General features: G+C 38.0%; 1 protein-coding gene across 1 annotated transcript; it reads right to left on the bottom strand.

Moving 5' to 3' along the window:
• Window positions 1–502: 502 nt before the first annotated feature.
• On the bottom strand, window positions 503–1,194 carry LOC135434466 (uncharacterized). Its single transcript, XM_064691065.1, has 2 exons — window positions 1,044–1,194; window positions 503–985 (listed from the first exon to the last, which is right to left on the bottom strand). The coding sequence occupies exons 1-2, from the start codon at window positions 1,131–1,133 to the stop codon at window positions 554–556; spliced, it is 522 nt and encodes a 173-aa protein (XP_064547135.1). The 5' UTR covers window positions 1,134–1,194; the 3' UTR covers window positions 503–553.
• Window positions 1,195–1,848: the final 654 nt, after the last annotated feature.

Here is a 1,848-nt window from a genome sequence, read left to right as displayed (position 1 = left end):
TTATCGATTTACAGCACGTTACAGCGATAAAAGCTCTCTGACATGTAAGCAAAGTGTTGGGTTAGTGCGAAAAGCAGTTTGGAATTTGTCTTAAATGCGACCGTTGGCAGTGCTATAATATAATATTATAATGCTCCACGCTAATTAAAAATAAAATACAATAATTCTGAATACGAATAAATTCAAAAAACAAATATCAGAATTATTTATTGCAGCTGGGTTTGGACTGGCGATTTTCCATTGTTAGTTCGACGCTTAGACGTTTGCAAAACATGAATGTACAATTAAGGTCGGATGTGTTTGCTTTCGGCCCAAAGAGAAGCTTCTCTTCGATATAACTTAAGTTTGAAATAAGCTGTTTGCTCAGGGAAAGCTATTCTCTGCCTCCTTGTCCTATGGGACGAGAACATGTAAGTTTTTTAACAGCACAAGCACTACATACATTCTTATAAAGTTCATATAAAGTTGTTAAGTTAAAGACAATAGGTTTTCAACTGAAATGTTAAATTGAGTCAGCCATGAGAAATTTATTTATTTTCTTTGTGTAAAACATTCATTGCTCCATCTTAATCTCCGCATTTTTTTCACCTTTGACCGGCCTGGCCTTGTAGAGGTCGTAGGACCCCAGTTCCTTATCGACGATCTCACACTTATAGATCAGACTTTTTAGTAGTTGCACCGCCTTTGCATTCACGTCGTGATTGTCTAACTTGGATGAAGCTGGTTTGTTGCCATATTGATGATTGTGGGCCAACAACTTAATCTTAAGAAGTTCGCATTTTTGGATAATCTTCCTCAGGCGCATCTGATATGGATGACAGTCATGGATATGCTTCGGGTGATACACGTACGTTTCCAAATATTTGCATATTTCGGGGTTTTTCTTCTTGCACATCTTGCACATGCGAAACTCCCTGATCTGGCCACGAAAGTAGCGGGGTGGAAACGCTTGATGACATTCCGTGCAGGTGAGCACATAAAGATCCTTAATTGGGAAAATCGCTAGCGTATATATGCGAATGCGAAAAATGCGGTACACTTACTCGTTTATCCTTTTCCGACTTTCGTCTAAACATCTTCTTATGGAATTGCCTTTTTTTATTTTTAATTTGTCTATTCATTGTTCGTGACATTTAGATAGCGATACCCACAAGACTGACAAAATTAAATGCTCTTGAAATACAAAGATTTTGTATCGATGTCCTGGACAGCACGTGTCGATAAAAGTTTCGCATCTCTGAATCGGCAATCGGTAAAAACAGTGCTAGATAAGTTCGATAAGGTGTTTTGGATTTTAAAGATTGGCAGCGGGATAGTTTCTTATAACATATAAATTATATATATAAGTATCTAAATATAATCGACTCGACCCGGCTATTCATAGGTCACTTTCTCTCAGTCTTTATCCCTCTCTCCCTCTTCTTCGCAAGACGGAAGCTCTTCCTCTTCCCTGTCTTTGTGCTCTGAGCCCATAACCCAGAACAGAAACATTCTTTGGAATAAACAATAATTGCGTTCACTTTTGCTCGGATACGTCAACTGATGGTTGTAATCCGTACAAGTGCTCAGGGTAGATACAACAAATTATCTGTCTGAAATCGTCAGTTCTGTAACCTTAATTTATTCCAAGGAATAGTGCAAATATTTATAGAAAATTAACTGGCCCAGTAACAACTATGAGTATAACTCATTAGTAAAAGCCCCTCAGTATAAGATATTTATTGCTCCATGGATACCAAATCCATATTCTTGTCATCTTCGTCTGTCTCTGCTTTGATGAGCCTACAGGCATTAAGCTCCTTTTTGAAAACCCCAGGTGCCTCGTAGGCCGCCAACTTTATTTTAATT

The sequence above is a fragment of the Drosophila montana genome, unplaced genomic scaffold, assembly GCF_035044405.1.
Source record: "Drosophila montana isolate Dmon_TW-CO22-7 unplaced genomic scaffold, ASM3504440v1 contig_3325_1, whole genome shotgun sequence".
NCBI classification, from domain to species: domain Eukaryota; kingdom Metazoa; phylum Arthropoda; class Insecta; order Diptera; family Drosophilidae; genus Drosophila; species Drosophila montana.
This window is presented reverse-complemented; position numbering and strand designations above follow the sequence as displayed.

Bases quoted from the DNA above. Each gene is read 5' to 3' on its own strand.
- LOC135434466 (XM_064691065.1), bottom strand. From the start codon at position 1,133: ATGTCACGAACAATGAATAGACAAATTAAAAATAAAAAAAGGCAATTC. The intron at 986-1,043 runs GTAAGTGTACCG...TTCCCAATTAAG, and splicing joins AGTCGGAAAAGGATAAACGA to GATCTTTATGTGCTCACCTG.